Below are 15,609 nucleotides of genomic sequence, written 5' to 3'. Positions count from 1 at the left end.
TAATTTTGTTTTAAGGGGCCCGTTATGTTTTTTGTTAATTTCTTTTATGTTTTTTTTTTCACAAACAAAATCCCCAAACTTCCTTCTTATTTTGGCAATTTTCCAATTTGCCCCCCCCCCCCCCTATTTTGATCCTTAACTCTCGTTTTGTGTGCTGGATGGAGTACGCCCCTGGACAGCCTCGGCTTTTCATCGGATGATCTGGGCTGCAAGGCCGGAATAGATAAACACGACAATGTTAGTTGGAGTTATATAACAACGTGACGTAAACCCTAAATGATTCGAAACCGATCACGTGATGTACACCTCCCGGCCGAGGAAATATAGCAACCAGCTAACTACGGAGTACACCGTGCTATCTCTAACTTTAGGTATGGCCTGATTCTCCGAAAAGGACAGCTGGATGGATAGTTATGCTATCTCCTGCATAAAAGATGTCATTTGTCTTCCCTGAAATCCTGAAACTGCCTTTGATCCGATCGGGAGGACAAGGATCCCCTGTGAGATCTAACACATGCCACTTAGCCGTTGAAGGGTAGCAGCCGCAAAATCTCGGCTCCTTGCATATCGCCTACATCTGTGAAACTGTGCAAGAGAACTCAATTTATTCTATACATGTAGCTGGATAGTTCTCTGCGTCGTATGTTCTTCGTGCTTCGTTAATGCTGTGACCCGAGTGTAATTGCCCATTTCCAAACCTAACCTACCCACCCCCATCCAAATCATTTTCTTTGTCGTAAGACTGCCTCAATAGAGGGAATTGTCGGCACATGAGAAGCTACCTCCTCCGACACCCTCGCGAAGGTTGTTAAAGATCGACCGAATAGACGAGTACAACCCGACAATGCACTGGTGGCGTAGGTTAACTCGACCCTTCAAACCACAGTAGAGCTCAACTTACAATGACAAATCCAAGAAACACCAGAAAAAGATTGAAGCCAAACAATGCCCTCTGTCGCCAGGTCATGTACCAACAAGTTCGGTTCAGATAGAGCCAGAATAGCCCAGGTAGACCGAATGAAAACCAGCTAGCAAATAAGGAACTCTGGTTGGAATGATTAGTACTCGCTGCAGGTGGGGTCAGGGACAGGTAGTACACACCGCAAGCCCTAGTACATCGTTGAAAACCGGTATTGCCTCGGCGATGATCCACGACAAGATCCAAAGCCCCGCACATGTAACAGTCCAAACTACCCGCGCCCTAAATGACTGGGTATGCATCGAGTTGGTCCCCCGGAAGACACGAACGTAAATGAACTTGACGGCAACATGGGCGTTCACCACACCCCCGATCAGGATCTGTGCATTGGTTAAGCTCATATCCAAAAGAAGTACACGGAAAAAGATACGTACCGTAGGTAGTGCGATTGCATAGGAAATCTTGCGAAACAATTGTCCCGAAGAATTGAGAGCAGGTGAGTTGACAGTTGGCCCAACATAGGCATATATCATAATAGAAGCCACTGTGTACAAGACCATTTCACTCATCTGCAAAAGCGCCAGAGCCTTTGGGAAGTCCTTGAGCTCTTTGAGCTCGGAGAAAAGGGTAAAGAATGCAACATGTCCTGCGTACGCAAATATTATGTTTGCAATAGCAAGGCACGCATCATGCACTTTGGGCGGAGGCGAAAAAGCTGGGACCTCCACTGGGCCTTGTTTGACAAGGGTGACTCCAATCATACCAGTAAGAACCGCTCCGACGATACTCACAAAGCTCACGGAGGAGATGTGAGAAAGCCTCTCAAGTCGCCGTGGAAGGGTCAACATGAACGAGGCGAGTAGACCGACAACCGAAAATACGATGGTGCAGGAAGAATGTTCGGTGAGAACGTTCATCATGATGGAAAAAGTGAGGATATGGCTTCCCATGACCAACACAAAAAAGACGAGCTGGGCCACATCCAGTGTAGTCCGTCCAACCCTTCCCATCAGAAGATCACCAGCATCAGCCATACTGTGCACTTGGACATGGCGGCATTTGAATCGCCCGATGGTATATGCGGTATACGTCGAGATGATCCCAACCCCGAGGATGGTTAGGATGCCGCTGAACAAACAGGTTAGCTCATCGGCCTTTGCAGCCAGCGGGGAGGAGAATGTACGGAACAAGACCTAGAACAGCAAGCGCTTTGGGCAGCGCGAGAATACCAAGCGAGATGGTTTCTGCGATCATGACTGACCGGTTTGTTAGAGAAAGCTGGGCAATATGTAAGACATTGACTTACTCATGCCGGCTTGCCTATTGAAAGGATGAGCTTCATCCTGCCTGTGGAAAAGGAAACACTTACCACCACGCCATGGTCTTGTACTTCACGCCAGATTGGCTTTCGTCTCCAAAGGGATCGGACTCCTCCAGATCTGGCTTTGGTACAACAGAATCGTTCTCCGGGTCCAACTTGCGCTTCACAGAGCGCAGCGACTGGAGGTCAATATCAGACTGACTGGTATTCATGGTGTGTGAGTGTGGACAAGATATAGAGAAATGGAGAGAAATGAGGGAATTGAAGAAATTGAAACTACGAGCAAGCTCAGGGTGGCACTTTCCGAATGTGAATGCGCGTGTTTTTGGAAAGCGTCATCTTAAGGTCTTGGATTGAGGGTCTTTTTCCAAAGTCCCTGGTTAAATAGTGTCAATATTGGAACAAAAAAAAGGAACGCTTCTATTTATACAAGCCGGTCTATATATGCCACACGTCTAGCCGAGCGCGGGTGTTGCGGCAGGGGGTTCAATAGTAGCACGAACGTCACTCTCAATCATATCCGCGGGGGGTTCTAGAATGGTCAGCACTGTGGTTCATCGAAATGTTTGTTACAAACATACCTTTACGGGAGAAAGTCGCACGCTCGGCATCATCAACCTGCGTAACACGGCCATTCTGGACATCATGACGCGACAGGCCCATGAAGCTCTTAGGCAGACCCATGGATGAAAGGAAAGTCAAGGAATCCTTCCACTCGAGATCCTTACGGGCGTTGGTCCACTTCAACTCCTCGGCCATTGTGTCAATCACAGTGGGGAGGGATTCAAGGGCGGCCTCGGCGTTCAGGAAAGCCAGACGAGTGCGACGGGCAATCACGTCGACGGCAGTCTGGGCATACTCGTGACGAACGGCGTAGCGAATCTCACCATCAACGAAGGGGTACATAGGGGAGATACGGCAGCCGCGCACGGGGAAACGTTCGCTGGTAGGGGAAGACAAGGCAGCGACCTGCCATGAGCGATCACCGTACGACTCGGTGAGGTGCTTGGCCACATCGGTCTCGAGACCGAAGTGCTGGATAAGGTTGATGAAGAGGGTCTTGGAGTAACCGTGGGCACCAATGAGGCGCACCTGGTGGGTCTGGCAGCTACCGTCGAGAACGGCACCGTCAGCAACCAGATCACTGCCTCCGACACCACTGATGTCGGGAAGGCTGTTGAGCTGGCGGGGCTTGAGCTTGAACGATTTGACTGCCTCGTCCACGGCCTCCTCGGCCATCTGGCGGTAAGTAGTCCACTTACCACCGGCGCAAGTCAACAGTCCAGACTGAGAGACGGTCACCAGGTGGTTGCGGACGAGAGCCTCCGAGTTCTTCACCTTGGGATCGCGCACCAAGGGACGGATGCCAGACCAGGCAGCAAGGACGTCGCTTCGGTCGACGGTGATATCGGGGGCGATGTAGCCACGAATCTCCGAAAGAATCCAGTTTATATCCTTCTCAGTGGGCTGGGGCTGAGCCTCAATCTCACAGGGCTGGTCAGTGGTACCGGCGATGGTGTTACCCTGCCACGGCAGGAAGAAAATCACACGTCCATCCGAGGTGGAAGGGTCAATGAGACCCATGTTTGAGGGGCTGAAGTAACCGGGCAGGATGATGTGAACACCAGCACTGGGGGCCACAATCTCCTTGACATTGGGCTCATCCATCTTGCGGATGGAATCAGAGAAGGGACCAGTGGCGTTGATGACACCCTTGGCGCGAATGTTGAACTCCTTGGCGACCTCGCCGTTCTTCTCTGCGACGATGTCCTTGGCGCGCGCACCGCACAGCCTGCCGGATGCATCCTTGTTCAGTCCGGTGACCTCCAAGTGGTTCACGACAGTGGTACCGTAGAGCGCAGCGGTCATAGCGAGGGAGACGTTCATGCGGGAGTCGTTGTGAGCACCATCTGATCGGGAATTAGCCTAGATCATTTGCGGGGTCCGTGTTGGCTACTCACCATAGTACACCATTGCTCCAATGATGTTGTCACGCTTCAGCATGGGGAACGCATCAATGGCCTTACTCTTGGTGAGGAAGTACGAGGTCTCAATGCCCTCGGAACCAGCCAAGAAGTCATAGGCCTTGGTGCCAGCCCAGAAATACGGAGCCTGCCACCATTTCTGAACAGGCACCATGATTGGCAGCCATGATGACAGATGGGGAGCTGTGTTTAGGAAGTACTTGCGCTCTCTGAGAGCCTCCTTGACTAGCGCATATCTGCGATGCGATTGTTAGAAGGGATGCGCGGGGATGCGGTCATTCCGACCTCATCTCTTTCCGAGGAAGAAAGGACAATCTCACTGGTTGTAGTCCAACTCCCACACGGCCTTTTCAAGGTAACGGACACCACCGTGTACCAGCTTGGTACTCTTACTACTAGTACCCGAACTGAAATCATCTCTCTCCACCACCGCGACCTTCAGGCCTCGTGTGGCGGCATCTAATGCGATACCGGCTCCAGTGGCTCCGGCACCAATGACAAGCAGATCATATTCCTCCTCCTCCTCACTGCGCTTGAGGTCCTCAATCTGTTCGAGGCGAGACTTGATGGAAGGGAAACTGGGCGGGACCAGCTTGCCTTTGTAGTAACCTGGCGGAGGAACGGCAGGGGCTTCGAGGCCTGGAATATTTCGCGGACGGTAAGAAATGTAGATAACACCTGCTCCTGCGGCGGCGGCCGCCGATGTGTAGAGGAGAGGTCGCAAAAACTTGCGCGAGTGCCGAGCGGCCATTATCTGCGATTATTCCGATGTACGGTGATGTAATGTGGTCAAATGTTCAAATATCCGGGATACTTGCTTTACAAGAATAAGCGCCGGAAGAGGGAGATCGGAGGAATAGAGGAGAAGATTGGGGGGGGGGAGGAGAGGAAGAGAAGTGGGAGAGGAAGAACTGAAGGGGAGAGGCGAAGGGCGGGAGAAAAGACCACAGCTATGAGAATTCCCTCTTTTTTTTTTTTTGGACGAACTTGATATAATAAACCTGTCAACAACAGCACCTCTATGAAAGGCAAGATTTGCGACAATCTCCAAGGTACAGAGTATCGAATACTTGATCGCTACACCTTCCACTATGAATACAGGGGTGTCACGAGTACAACAAAGCTCTGCGTCATGGCAGCAGGACAGCTCACCATTGGAGCAGCGCGACAGTGGGGATTGGGCTATACCTACCTCTTCTTTCCTCATTTCCACACCAATTGGCTCGGGAACTCCGTCCGGTTTTCGACGACACATGACGCGAAGAAATTTCCCGAATTCCACCTGGACAGCTTCCAACTTGCGCTCAATCCTAACCCCAAGGACGACAATCAATATGATACCAACCGCGTCGGGAAGCCGATTCTACATTTCATCGTTGATGCCCGGGACTGCAGATCTGTCTCAATGGGTCTGGACCTTGATCAATCTCTTCGTGGCCACCTGACTGAGAGCTCCATGGACATCCACCCAGTCACAGACAGCCATCTTGCCTTGCCCCATCCGGCCCACGGAGCCCAGGGGCCCCCCGTTATGAACACCTTGTTTGGATCTACTCCACTTGCTGGGATTGCTCAATTCCCCCTGTGCATACATATCTTTATCCTTGTTCTTATCCTTGGCCCCACTGCCAATCCCTGCAGGTTGGATTCCGGTTTTGGTCAAAAATGTCATCTTTCTTCCAAGATATGCAGTAGCCCCACCATGGAATCTTCGGTTGTGAAATCATTCTTACCAATTGAGGCTCTTCTTTCTAGAAGGTGTTTAAAAAAAGAGAAGGGAGTCCTTGCGCGAGTGGATATGATCTTCACTAGTCCCTTATGCGACAATGGTATCCCATGATATCATACCCGTACTATAAAAAATCATAAGTGCTATGTAGTTATTCAAAATCTGACAGAAGGATTCCCTAATTCTTAGGAAAAAGCACCCCTTAAAACCTAATTTGGCAAAGAGATCCTTCTGTTGCTGGTGGATATCTCAAATAGGGGCATTATACCACGATCTACCTAAACCCAGTTTATGTTATATGTCATATTCAACACAAATGCCAAGGCTTGAAAGACCATCAAATTGAGAAATATATAAAAGAAGCAAAATACCATAGAAGAGCGACGCGAACCCTAAAAACACATGAAATCACCGACTCAAACAACCAAATAAAGTAGAAGATGTAACTATAACTAGTTAACATACTCCGCACATTTGGTCCACTTAGATCAATGCAGTACAAATTATACCTTCAACCCCGTCAAGCGGAAGAATTCCGGAGTGCGGAATGCCCTCGGTTGAGCACATCGCCGCAGTGCATAGACTGGCGGGACACGACTTGGAAGACCTGGGGTAATGTGGGGTAAGAAAGCACTAGGTTACGATCACGGCTTGAACGACCCTGACAACACGGAAATGTTCCATTCAATGGAAGCCTCGACGCTTAGGCCTATGACACCCTACTTATATATCCCGTAGCCTAGGGTTACGTTTCACAATATGTTCATGATTTCTACAGACCTCCAAGACAGATTCTATCCCATCTAGCACCAGCACCAGCACCATGGCTATCGCCGCTGTCCTGGCATCGCTACAAGGCAGCGTGATTGAGTATCCGTACCACTCGCTAGCCGCCGCTGTCCTCCTCGTCCCCGTCCTCTATGTCATTCTCAATGAGTTCATTCGTGATTCCGCCCGCGTTAAGGGTATGAAAGGTCCTCGCGGATTGCCATTGATTGGAAACTTGGCGCAGATCCGCACCAATGCCGCGGAGCAGTATCGCCTCTGGTCGAAAACGCACGGTGCCGTTTATCAGATCCAGCTGGGGAACATCCCCGTCGTCGTGGTCAACTCTGCTGCATCGGCAAAGGTGCTTTTCGGTCAGAATGCACAGGCTTTGAGCTCTAGGCCTGAGACTTATACTTTCCATAAGGTGATTATAGGAGTTGTGCCTTTTGTAACTGAAACTTACCATACTTGACTAGATTGTTTCCAATACTGCCGGAACGACTATCGGTACCTCGCCCTATAGTGAGTCCCTGAAAAGACGTAGAAAGGGCGCTGCATCTGCCCTCAACCGCCCCTCTGTCGACATGTACGTGACACACTTGGATGTCGAGTCAAAGTCCTTCGTGGAAGAGCTGTACCGATACGGAAACCACGGGAAGACACCCGTCGACCCGATGCCCATGATCCAGCGTCTGAGCTTGAGTTTGGCGTTGACTCTGAACTGGGGCGTGCGCATCGCCTCGCAGGAAGAGGACCTGTTCGATGAGATCACCGAGGTGGAAGAAGAGATCAGTCGGTTCCGAAGCACCACCGGAAACCTGCAGGATTATGTCCCGCTTCTGCGGTTGAACCCCTTTAGTTCCAATTCGAAGAAAGCCGCCGAGATGAGAATCCGTCGTGATAAGTACCTCGGTGCGCTGAATAGTGATTTGGATGAGCGCATGGCAAAGGGGACACATAAGCCTTGTATCCAGGCTAATGTTATTCTGGATAAAGAGGCGAAGCTGAACAGTGAGGAGTTGACGTCGATTAGCTTGACCATGCTTTCGGGTGGTCTTGATACTGTCACCACTTTGGTTGCGTGGAGTCTGGGCTTGCTGGCTCAGCGTCCTGATATCCAGGATCGGGCGGCCAGGGCAATCCAGGAGATGTATGGCGAGGATGATCCCATGTGTTCTTCTGACGATGATCAGAAGTGTATGTATATTGCAGCTCTGGTCAAGGAATGCCTTCGGTATGTCCCCGGTTGTATCGCTGCCATGAGCTATGAATAGTCCTTGAACTAACCATATACCTGAGATACTTCACTGTGCTGCGATTAGCACTTCCTCGCACCTCCATCAAGGATATCACCTACAAGGGAATCACCATTCCCAAGGGCACGGTCTTCTTCTTGAATGCCTGGGCATGCAACATGGGTGAGTCGAACTTGATATCCATCTGGCAATAGATCCAACACATCTAATCCTTCATAGACCCCGACGTGTGGACTGACCCGGATGAGTTCCGTCCCGAGCGCTGGCTCGAGCAGCCCGACGCACCTCTTTTTACGTACGGTATGGGCTATCGAATGTGCGCCGGTTCGCTGCTAGCCAATCGCGAGCTCTACCTCGTCTTCATCCGGACCTTGAACAGCTTCCGTCTGGAATCTCATGATAAAACAGACTGTCATCCTCTTCGGGGTAACTCAGATCCGACTAGTTTGGTGGCTATTCCTCAAAAGTACAAGGTTCGATTTGTGCCGAAGGATGAAAAGGCGCTGTTGAAGGCTCTTGCGCAGTGAATGTATCTAGCAAGTTGGGCGGGAAGGCATTTGCTTCTGCACAGAGCCGAATCCGGCCGTGGGATGTTCAAAGGGTATATGGCGGTCCTGGGCTAGAGCTTGTGCTTGCGCTTGCATCTCGAATTGCTGGCTCCATACAGATTTGGTGTGTTGTCGATGGGTCGAGGAGTGGTTCTAATTGATATATCTAGCATTCCCCGGTTGGACGGTTAACATCGGGTACATTCCTCAGGGTCCCCACATTGACTGACGTGGGAAATTGACATGACGCACTTAACCTACCCAATGGGGGATACGAATTGGGCTTTGGTAGAGACCTACTAAAGACATCAAGATGTTTTTTCTTAAAAATATCAACCATAATTCCAATTTGATTATAGGCAATCTGGTAGATAACTAATTAGGTGAGGCACCTGAGCCTGGATTCAACTCCTTCCGATGATCATGATATATATAACAATTGGGGGGGTATAGGTTCGTGAGAAAGACCAAGTGGGAAGGCTGATCCACAAAAACAGAAAGAACAACCGTAAACATAGACGCAATAATGTATATTTTCAAACAACGCCTCTTTTCCGTGTATGCAAATGATCAGAAGCAGAAAGCAGAAAGCAGAAAGCAGAAAGCAGAAAAGCAGCATGAGGGCTGCATGCATTTGGGTACCCTCGGCACCACCAGATGTGGGAGGATGGGCTCGAGAAGCCCAGTTTTCGAGTTTGAGTTTGGGTTCGAATTGAAATTGAAATTATGTGGTGGTCATGCGCCGTTTCAGGTCGCGGACTTGGTCGAAGCAAGATGCATAATCACGCAATTCATCCTGGAGCCGATCGGCCACATTGGGGGAATTGGGAGAATTGGGGGTGTTGCTCTTGAGCGAAGAGAGTGAGGTTTGAGAGGAGGAGGCAGATAGCTTTCGAAGGGGGTGGGCATTGACGGCCTCGACTTGAGCTTGGGCCTGGTTGATCTCAGACCAATGTGTAGACGATGCGCTCGATCTTCGTGACATTCCATCGGATGTCTCATCCAGTTCGGCTAGGCGGCACGTTTGAGAGCAGTAAGGAGCGCCCAAGGTCTGACGGTCACAGACAAGGCAGAAGTCCAAAGACCATTCAGTGGACATGGTTGTATATGTATGTTCTCGGGTTGAGGTAGGTAAAGCAAGAAATTGAAGTTGGATGTAATGTTGTATGGTAATGTTGTAACGTTGAAGGTTGCAAGGTTGCAAGATTGAGAGATTTAGATTTAGAGATAGTGAGGATAATGAGGATTGTATATAGAAGAGAATGGAAAGATCAAAGCTCAAAAGTCCGGAAGTAAGAAAGGTAAGATGTAAAGAAGCCTAAAGATCACCTCATCAAACTTGACATTGTTGAAGTGTCACACAGCGATCATGCCATACCACGCAATGGAATGAGGAAAGACAAATCGATATAAATACATGCAGCGGCCAAAGTGCAAAAGCCACACGGCTATTGCGGGGAAAGATAATCGCGCATGTCGAATCCGAAGGGCACGTTGTGCTCAGGGAAAAGAGGGGGCTTGGATTTTAGTCGTGCTTGGGGCGCTTAAGGAAAAGAACCTTGGAAGATGATACGCAGGATACGGATGGGGGTACTTGATATCTAGGTATCGCACTTCTTATAACGTTATATAGTTCTATCAGCTATCCAGCAATCAACCGATAAGTAGGTACTTCTGCCCCAAGTACCCCCTCAGGTACCAATGGCCTGAAATACGTGATAACCACTCCGGAGACGTACCTGTGTAGGCCCCTAACTAGCCACTAGAGAGACACTAAAACACACGCTAGAGAGTCTGTTCGCCTTTTTTGCCCCTAAAATCTGCAGGAACCTCGAACTGGTAATAAGACTTTTCTGCGGATCGGCATCATAGCGCCATTAGCTCTGCGTCCCGTCTCATGATGCCGGAAGAAAAACTTAGACTCTATTAACTTGTAACTATCCCCTTGGATAGTACGCAGGGTACATGGTGAGCTACCCTCTACCCGCCAATCACATCATCGTCCATTCATCTTCCCTGCTGTGCATCTATTCCGGTACCAATGATGATCTTTGCAGTAGTGCAGAAGTTTCAAAAGGAACTAAACTGAGGGGGAAAAATAAATGATCTCCTTAATCCCTGTCTTCTGATTTGTCTGCCATTTCGAGATAACAATCTTTATTGCATGCGCCAAACTCTGCATAGCTGGTCACGCGAGAAACGGATTCTCGTGGATTCTCAGTTAAATCGCGCTTTCTGCGACAGATGACGAGAAGTCCCATGATTGGGCCTCCATGAACTCGCCTCTTCTGATAGTGTTTTTTTTCGAGGGCAAGGCCGCTCATTGGCTGTGACAGGAGCCAAGTAGGTCCGAGTGCATTCTCAAAGGCAATCGCCGATTCTGTACGCCGTCCTACGTAGCCTGATACACATGAGCGCGAAGATAACCGGAGAATATCGCGAACCCACGGGGTACCTATCAAACTTTCAGCCACAAATAATCCGGGTGTGCCGCAAAAGATGATATCATCCAGGGTGCTTCAGCCGGGTGGCTGAAGTCGAAGGGACTGATTCACTCGCCAGTCTTATCACGTGGCTCGGCTGGAATGCGAACCAGCGTGGATGGCAGGCGAGGATCGTTTCGTTTTTCCACATTCTTACTATCCGACTCGGGTTCGTAGAGTCCGCCTGCTTTGCCTATTACAGGATAAAATCAGTACCAGTTGTAGAATTCCAATGTAAGAAAATAGCGCTTACTCGAAGCCAGAGTGATGGCCCTGAGAACATTATCCCAGTTGGAAAGCACGTACGCAACAGCTTAAAACAGGTAGTTAGCGATCAGCCCTTCGAATAGAAACAGATAGGCCAACCTTCGGTGCCATCTTTCAACGTGGAGATCTTATTATCCAAAGCTTGCATCTGAATCGCCAAGGTTCCACTCAGATCGCGTAACTCTCGCAGGTTCTCCAGCTCGGCTTTTTTGGCTGCAATGCGGGCCGACAGTGCCGAAGATTGCTGCGATTGCGAACCACCGGGCTGGCGCATAGATGAGCCACCTGGAGCGCCTGGAAGCATTGAGCTTGGCCGTGAGGAGTATGCCATTGTGGGAGATGTGTAGCGAGCGGAACGACAACACAGGTACGAGGTGTGAAGAACGCGATCTGTCAAAGTCTGTACCTCTAGGGCTGTTGGATAACTCTACAAAGTAAGCTGCCTAAATGACCCCGGCTCCAGGCTGGGAGGGGCGCTGAGTCATCCAAACACTGAACGGGCAAGCTAAACCAAATGCGGACAAACGTCAACAAGGGCTTGGCATTCGTCGCTGTTTACCTTCTCGTCTCTCTTCGTATCCCCGTACTCACGACTCGCCCCAACACACGTCATTTCCTGGTGTGTACTCTGTGGACTCGATATCAAATTCAAGTTCATTCCATCTGCACACCAGGATTGTCTCTCAATCCGTCTGATTACGCGGTGGTCGCTATCCCCTCCAGCCTAGGCCATGGCTCGGTTGAATGACTATGCGGCTCCTGCTGAGTCCATTGAAGCGTGTAAGTCGTGCAATTTACTACTATACTACAAAATTTGAGCTAGCAGTTGACATATGGCCTCCTTGTTTTCTATCCAGTGAAGCGACGATTTGTGCGACAAAATCGGGAGATCGCGAGAGTGAATTCCTTGCAATCTCTTCGTATTCGCAGCCTAGAGTCAGAAGTATCACATCTAATTTCGGAAAATGTGTCGCTTCGAAAACAGGTCATCAATCTTACCCGGGAAACCGAACGACTGGAAGCGGGGAAAATGTTGCACAATGGAATATACGACATCAAATCCAAGCTAGATGCCAAACTAGCCGAGTTGAGCAATTTGGCCGCAGATTTGGGCTCATTACCCCGCAAGGTGGGCAAGCTCTGCGACACACAGTTCGATAGACCAAAACAGGCGGCAGAGTCGAGACCTAGGACAGAAGACATGGAAGGCGAAGATGGAAGGCTTCCTGCCATTGTTGAGGACAAATATTACCCTCGACGGACTCTGGAGTAAGAATCTTCGAGATTTTGGGTCATTCCAAATTGCTAACATCTTATTCAGGCCCCAAGAGCTTGACAGCCTGCTCCAAGACGACCAAAGTATTCTAGACTCCCCTCCTCGATTCAGCTTTATGCCGGAGGAAGGGGATGCACTCATCGAAAATTCAAGCCCATCACCACCAGAATCAACATTCAGGACCGAAATAAACAACGATATACCCGAAGAACCCGAGCCATCATTTCCTCCAACTCTCGAGACACGCAAGAAGAAAAAGAGGTCGAGTTCGATCGTTGCGCCTGAAATTAGCCCCCCGCCAACAGATCGGCAACCAAGTCCACCCATCGATACAACACAGCACACAACATCGGTTTCAACGAAGCGAAAATACGTACCCGAAGACGATGACAGGTTCACTTCCAACCTTGATGTCGACGACGACGAATTCCAATTCACCCGGCCCAGCCATACCCCAAAAAAGCAAACGATCCCATTCGAAGATACACAGCGAGACCAGTCACCCACTCAAAGCCATGTCAAACTAACAAGAGGATCAAGAACCCCCGTTCTATCTATGCGGAGGGTCCTCGAGCCAAGTATGTTCTACTTTCTCATCTCTACAATGAGTGTAGCTAACAATTAGAACAGAGAGTGCAAATTCCAATCTAGGCTCTCCGAAGAAGGCCCGCATGTCTTCGTACCAGGACTCTAAGCTTATGCAAAGGCCCACCAAGGGCGACGAGAATAGCAACTCGCCACAGAAAGTTAAGAATGTCGACAAACTCAGTGGTAACACTGTCAATCAAAAGCCGCGAGTGTCCAGAAGCGCCTCTTCAAACAAAGAAAAGCGCGCTCGCCCTGCTCCTCCCCAGGTGGAAGAGCCTGCCTCACGCCAGCCAGAACAGTCACCGCATCCGAATACAATGAAGACGGAGGAAGAGTCTGCCACTCGGCATTCACGACGTCGTGGTGCTGTGGTTAGCTATGCAGAGCCTAACCTACGGGACAAGATGCGCCGCCCTACGAAGGAAATGATCGATGCTGTTGCACTTGGATCGCGAAGATCCTCCAGTTTCCAGGCAGGCCGGGAAAGTTTGGACGGAGAGGGCGGCAACACCCAGTCTCATGGTACTCTCCCTGCTGATTTCACTCTTGCGGCGCAGAGCTCAGATCTGTTTACCGTGGATGAATCCTCAGATCAGTTGCTAGCAATGGTCTCCCGGAGAAAACGCAAGGCGTCGTCAGCCCCAAAGGACGACCCCGATGTGGGGAAACCAAGCTCTGGCCTCAAGAAAGAGATTGAGGATAGCCTCGCAGATATCTCGGCCCAAGTATCACAAAAACCATTGAATTCGAGGCGTCAGCCTCGACGTCACTCGTCAAACCCCAAAAATACAACTGCAGACATGGCACAATACGACACGGACCAGGGTGAACCACAATCCCCAAACGGCGACTCTCCAGAAGATGAAGACTCATTTGGACCGGGGCCAAACGGTTCTACAATGGACAGCGATGTCAGACGTGGCCAGCGTGTTGCTGCAAGGAGAAAAAGCATGATGGTATAAAGTCCACTTTAGCGTTTCGGAACAGGATTTCTTTATCCTTTGCCTATGTACGGAGTACAATCATTATAGCCCGGACCGGGCTGCAGCTATGTTTCAGATACCCCCTCACTGCGTTCCACATCTTCTTAATACAAATTTCATTAACTTGTCTACCCAATTCCCTCTATCTGTTTCAAGTAGACCAAGTAGTTCTTGCAGTGACCATTCACCCGCCACGCCCAATGCGGCGCGCCGGAAATGGATTCGGCATGTCCTCCCTTGACTCTTCGATCATGCCATTGTACATTTTCCTGCATGCCACCGACCGGATGGGGTGTCTCCGTCCCAGCGTCGTGCAAATGTCATACACACCGCGCATAGACATGGCGAAATACAACCCTAGATGATTCGTCTGGCCGTGCATCGGGCACCCAAACCAAACCCAACCAAGAATCCCCAGGCATTTCCCAGTTCCGCCTTATCACGCATTGCATTTCCTTGCCAATCAAAAAGCCACCCCCCCATAAAATAAAGATCAAGTACCCCGCGCCTGGTTCTCATTCTGATTCTGACTCTGGCTCTTCGACGGCTTAGGCATCTTCTCGTATGCATTCGGACTCGGCTTCCTGCGACTGCGTTTCGGTTTTGAGCCGTGGTCCTCAGGACAACACCCTTCGTGCTCGTCGTGCGGTTCCCGGTCTCCGGAGTGTGGGTGTGCGCGGCGAGCCCGGTTGACTCTGGCAGTGCGACGGTCGTCTTCACTCTCGCTCTCGCTTTCGGATGAGCTGGATGAGGACTCTTCTGAGCTACTTTCTCCCACTGGGCGGGCTTTGTGGTAGATGCAGCATACTGGTGGCGGTTAGATTGTTGCTGGTGGTTTTGGGGAGTCATTGCGGGTAGATGGAATAGATGTAGATGTATGATATCCTTACCTTTTGAGCTCTTTTTGCCCATGCCCTCGTTGTCTATGACATCTTCGCTCCATCGGATTCGCCGGGATGACGATGTTGCTTCGCTGGTGTCAGTTGCTTCCTCGGCTCGTAGCCTGAGGGTTGGGGGGAAGTGGGCTGTTGAGGAGTCTGAGGACTCTGTCGTGGTTTGGAATGAATTTGAAGCAATTGGCTGGCGTGTTCGAGACATTGTGATGGGGATGGAATAGAGTGATGTGGCTTAGAGAGTCAAGGAATCAAAGAATCGTAGAATAGAATCACCGCGAAGGCGGCCCGGGGGCTACTTTTTCTGATGATGCAACTGATAAGGATTCACCGCCTTCCGATCTCCCCACATTAACGTACGATATGTCGCGTAGGAAGCGACGGTTCCAGTATGTCCCGGCTTATACTAGAAATGTCTGTACGGTTTACAGTCATTTTCGCCTTTTTCATCGTCTAGCTATAGATCAGAGAAGGAAGATACCTAAACAAACTCTAACTACCATAAAGAGATGACAAGGCCACAAGCGGCCAATTATTCTTGTATCTTTTGATTGGAGATTTTTTTTAATCATTTAACGTTAAAAGCTATCAAA

At 49.9% G+C, this 15,609-nt stretch overlaps 7 protein-coding genes across 7 annotated transcripts; 2 read left to right on the top strand and 5 right to left on the bottom strand.

Annotated features, from left to right (window-relative positions):
• Positions 1 to 747: 747 nt before the first annotated feature.
• Positions 748 to 2,452, bottom strand: LCP9604111_8922 (uncharacterized protein; the record flags this gene model as incomplete). Its single annotated transcript, XM_039077119.1, has 7 exons — positions 748 to 849; positions 902 to 1,045; positions 1,102 to 1,299; positions 1,354 to 2,047; positions 2,103 to 2,175; positions 2,226 to 2,239; positions 2,289 to 2,452. 7 exons carry the CDS (start codon positions 2,450 to 2,452, stop codon positions 748 to 750), a joined length of 1,389 nt encoding a protein of 462 aa, XP_038925159.1.
• A 243-nt stretch (positions 2,453 to 2,695) lies between these two features.
• LCP9604111_8921 (glycerol-3-phosphate dehydrogenase GUT2) lies at positions 2,696 to 4,976 on the bottom strand (the record flags this gene model as incomplete). The annotated part of the gene is made up of 4 exons (XM_039077118.1): positions 2,696 to 2,772; positions 2,822 to 4,150; positions 4,202 to 4,461; positions 4,546 to 4,976. The coding sequence occupies 4 exons, from the start codon at positions 4,974 to 4,976 to the stop codon at positions 2,696 to 2,698; spliced, it is 2,097 nt and encodes a 698-aa protein (XP_038925158.1).
• A 381-nt stretch (positions 4,977 to 5,357) lies between these two features.
• On the top strand, positions 5,358 to 8,505 carry LCP9604111_8920 (cytochrome P450; the record flags this gene model as incomplete). Its single annotated transcript, XM_039077117.1, has 5 exons — positions 5,358 to 5,809; positions 6,762 to 7,146; positions 7,199 to 7,956; positions 8,022 to 8,140; positions 8,198 to 8,505. 5 exons carry the CDS (start codon positions 5,358 to 5,360, stop codon positions 8,503 to 8,505), a joined length of 2,022 nt encoding a protein of 673 aa, XP_038925157.1.
• Positions 8,506 to 9,250: 745 nt separating this feature from the next.
• Positions 9,251 to 9,625, bottom strand: LCP9604111_8919 (uncharacterized protein; the record flags this gene model as incomplete). Its single annotated transcript, XM_039077115.1, has 1 exon — positions 9,251 to 9,625. The coding sequence occupies one exon, from the start codon at positions 9,623 to 9,625 to the stop codon at positions 9,251 to 9,253; it is 375 nt and encodes a 124-aa protein (XP_038925156.1).
• Positions 9,626 to 11,077: 1,452 nt separating this feature from the next.
• Positions 11,078 to 11,607, bottom strand: LCP9604111_8918 (DASH complex subunit DAD2; the record flags this gene model as incomplete). Its single annotated transcript, XM_039077114.1, has 3 exons — positions 11,078 to 11,202; positions 11,263 to 11,322; positions 11,376 to 11,607. The coding sequence occupies 3 exons, from the start codon at positions 11,605 to 11,607 to the stop codon at positions 11,078 to 11,080; spliced, it is 417 nt and encodes a 138-aa protein (XP_038925155.1).
• A 400-nt stretch (positions 11,608 to 12,007) lies between these two features.
• On the top strand, positions 12,008 to 14,102 carry LCP9604111_8917 (shugoshin family protein; the record flags this gene model as incomplete). Its single annotated transcript, XM_039077113.1, has 4 exons — positions 12,008 to 12,056; positions 12,134 to 12,545; positions 12,598 to 13,130; positions 13,183 to 14,102. The coding sequence occupies 4 exons, from the start codon at positions 12,008 to 12,010 to the stop codon at positions 14,100 to 14,102; spliced, it is 1,914 nt and encodes a 637-aa protein (XP_038925154.1).
• Positions 14,103 to 14,616: 514 nt separating this feature from the next.
• On the bottom strand, positions 14,617 to 15,221 carry LCP9604111_8916 (PPP1R11/YPI1 family protein; the record flags this gene model as incomplete). Its single annotated transcript, XM_039077112.1, has 2 exons — positions 14,617 to 14,930; positions 15,014 to 15,221. 2 exons carry the CDS (start codon positions 15,219 to 15,221, stop codon positions 14,617 to 14,619), a joined length of 522 nt encoding a protein of 173 aa, XP_038925153.1.
• Positions 15,222 to 15,609: the final 388 nt, after the last annotated feature.

The sequence above is a fragment of the Penicillium roqueforti genome, assembly GCF_015533775.1.
Source record: "Penicillium roqueforti strain LCP96 04111 chromosome Unknown scaffold_38, whole genome shotgun sequence".
Classification (NCBI taxonomy): domain Eukaryota; kingdom Fungi; phylum Ascomycota; class Eurotiomycetes; order Eurotiales; family Aspergillaceae; genus Penicillium; species Penicillium roqueforti.
The sequence above is the reverse complement of the archived record's forward strand: the minus strand, read 5'-3'. Positions and strand labels throughout refer to the sequence as shown.